A 1,443-nucleotide genomic window follows, 5' to 3' on the forward strand; every position below is an offset into this window, starting at 1 on the left:
AAAAAAAAAAGCCAGGCGTTGTGGCAGGCACCTGTAATCCCAGCTACTTGGGAGGCAAAGGGCAAGAGAATCACTAAAGGAAAAAAGGAAAAAAAAAGTTAACAGAAAAAAACTTCAAACCAAGATGAGTGAAAGCCAGCTGAAATTGAAAGCAAAAACTTAGAAAAAAAAAAAAATGAATGGCTACTTCTCAGACCAGGGAGAGACCACAGGAAGGGATGTTAGAATTCAACTACCCTACCACCCTATGGGCCCAAGCTCCTCACCGGGCCTGGAATTCCTTGGTACACAGTGAGTGGGTGATGTGCTCGATGGAGTCACAGAGGCAGTGTGTGTAGTCATAGGTGGGGTAGATGCACCTGCAAGGCTTAAATAGTGAGTCCTACCATCCAGCCACACTCTGCCCTGCCCCATGGCCCACTGCCCTGTTCTACAGCATTGCTACCCTACCCCTTGCCCACTCTCACCACTTGTCCCCAGTACGGTGGTGTGGTGTATATTTGATTCGATAGGCCACAGGGTCCATCTTCCCATCCTCCATCACCAATTTCATCCGCAGCGTTGCCTCACCCTCTGAAAACTTGCCCTTGCGCATTGCCTGAGGGGAACAAGGGCTCAGGCTGCCTCTAAGCACACAGGTATCTCATCCTCACCATCTTGGCCCACCCAAACTCAGCTAATCCTCCAGGTCCCCACCTCAAAGAGCAGCAATGACTCCTCCATGGGTCGGTCCCTCCAGGGTGAGGGCAGAGGGTTGTGGCCTTTCAGCTCCTCTCCTTGCTGGTGGCATACATAAGCCTGACCCCTGTGGGGAACGGGTGTCAATGACTGGCATGGCTGTGACTTGATCAGCCAGCTTGGCTCTACAACATGGCCCTGGCCTCACCTGTGGATGAGCTCCACAGCCCAGGCATACAGCTGGTCAAAATAGTCAGAGGCATATGTCACCTTGTAAGGTGTATAACCTAGGGCAGAATTAGACAATATTAGCCAGCCAGAAACACCCAATGGCAGGCCATGGCCCATGGAGAAGCCCACTGACTACCAGTACTGCCCAGGCCTTGACCAGTCCATACCCAACCAGGTCACCATGTCATAGATGGCAGTGAAGAACTTTGCTTCCTCCTTCTCAGGGTTGGTGTCATCAAAACGCAGAAAGCAGATACCATTGTTAGCCTAAGAATGTTGCAACATCTGTGAGTTCTCACATCATCCACCAGGCCTACAGTCCAGCTCAACAAACTAGAACATCCTCAGAGCTCTCCCATGTCAGAATTAAAAATGCCTTCAAGAGCTTACTCTGGCTCGGCACCTGTAGTTATGGCGCCAGCCACATGTACCAAGGCTGGCAATTTCAAGCCCGGTCCAGGCCTGCTAAACAATGATAACAACAAAAATAGCCAGGGGTTGTGGCGGGCACCTGTAGTCCCAGCTACTTGGGAG

At 51.1% G+C, this 1,443-nt stretch overlaps 1 protein-coding gene across 1 annotated transcript in view; it reads right to left on the reverse strand.

Moving 5' to 3' along the window:
- Positions 1-189: 189 nt before the first annotated feature.
- Positions 190-1,443, reverse strand: part of LOC100944675 (glutamine--tRNA ligase) — a 5,334-nt gene continuing 4,080 nt past the window's right edge. Inside the window, exons 11-15 of the mRNA XM_012811890.2 lie at positions 1,077-1,176; positions 887-965; positions 697-805; positions 468-598; positions 190-359 (exon numbers count right to left, since the gene is read on the reverse strand). Of these exons, the coding sequence (XP_012667344.1) occupies positions 263-359; positions 468-598; positions 697-805; positions 887-965; positions 1,077-1,176 (516 nt within the window). The 3' untranslated portion in view covers positions 190-262. The remainder of the gene's footprint in view (positions 360-467; positions 599-696; positions 806-886; positions 966-1,076; positions 1,177-1,443) is intronic.

The sequence above is a fragment of the Otolemur garnettii genome, unplaced genomic scaffold (genome assembly GCF_000181295.1).
Source record: "Otolemur garnettii isolate 467f Iridium unplaced genomic scaffold, OtoGar3 scaffold00179, whole genome shotgun sequence".
In the NCBI taxonomy this organism is placed as follows: domain Eukaryota; kingdom Metazoa; phylum Chordata; class Mammalia; order Primates; family Galagidae; genus Otolemur; species Otolemur garnettii.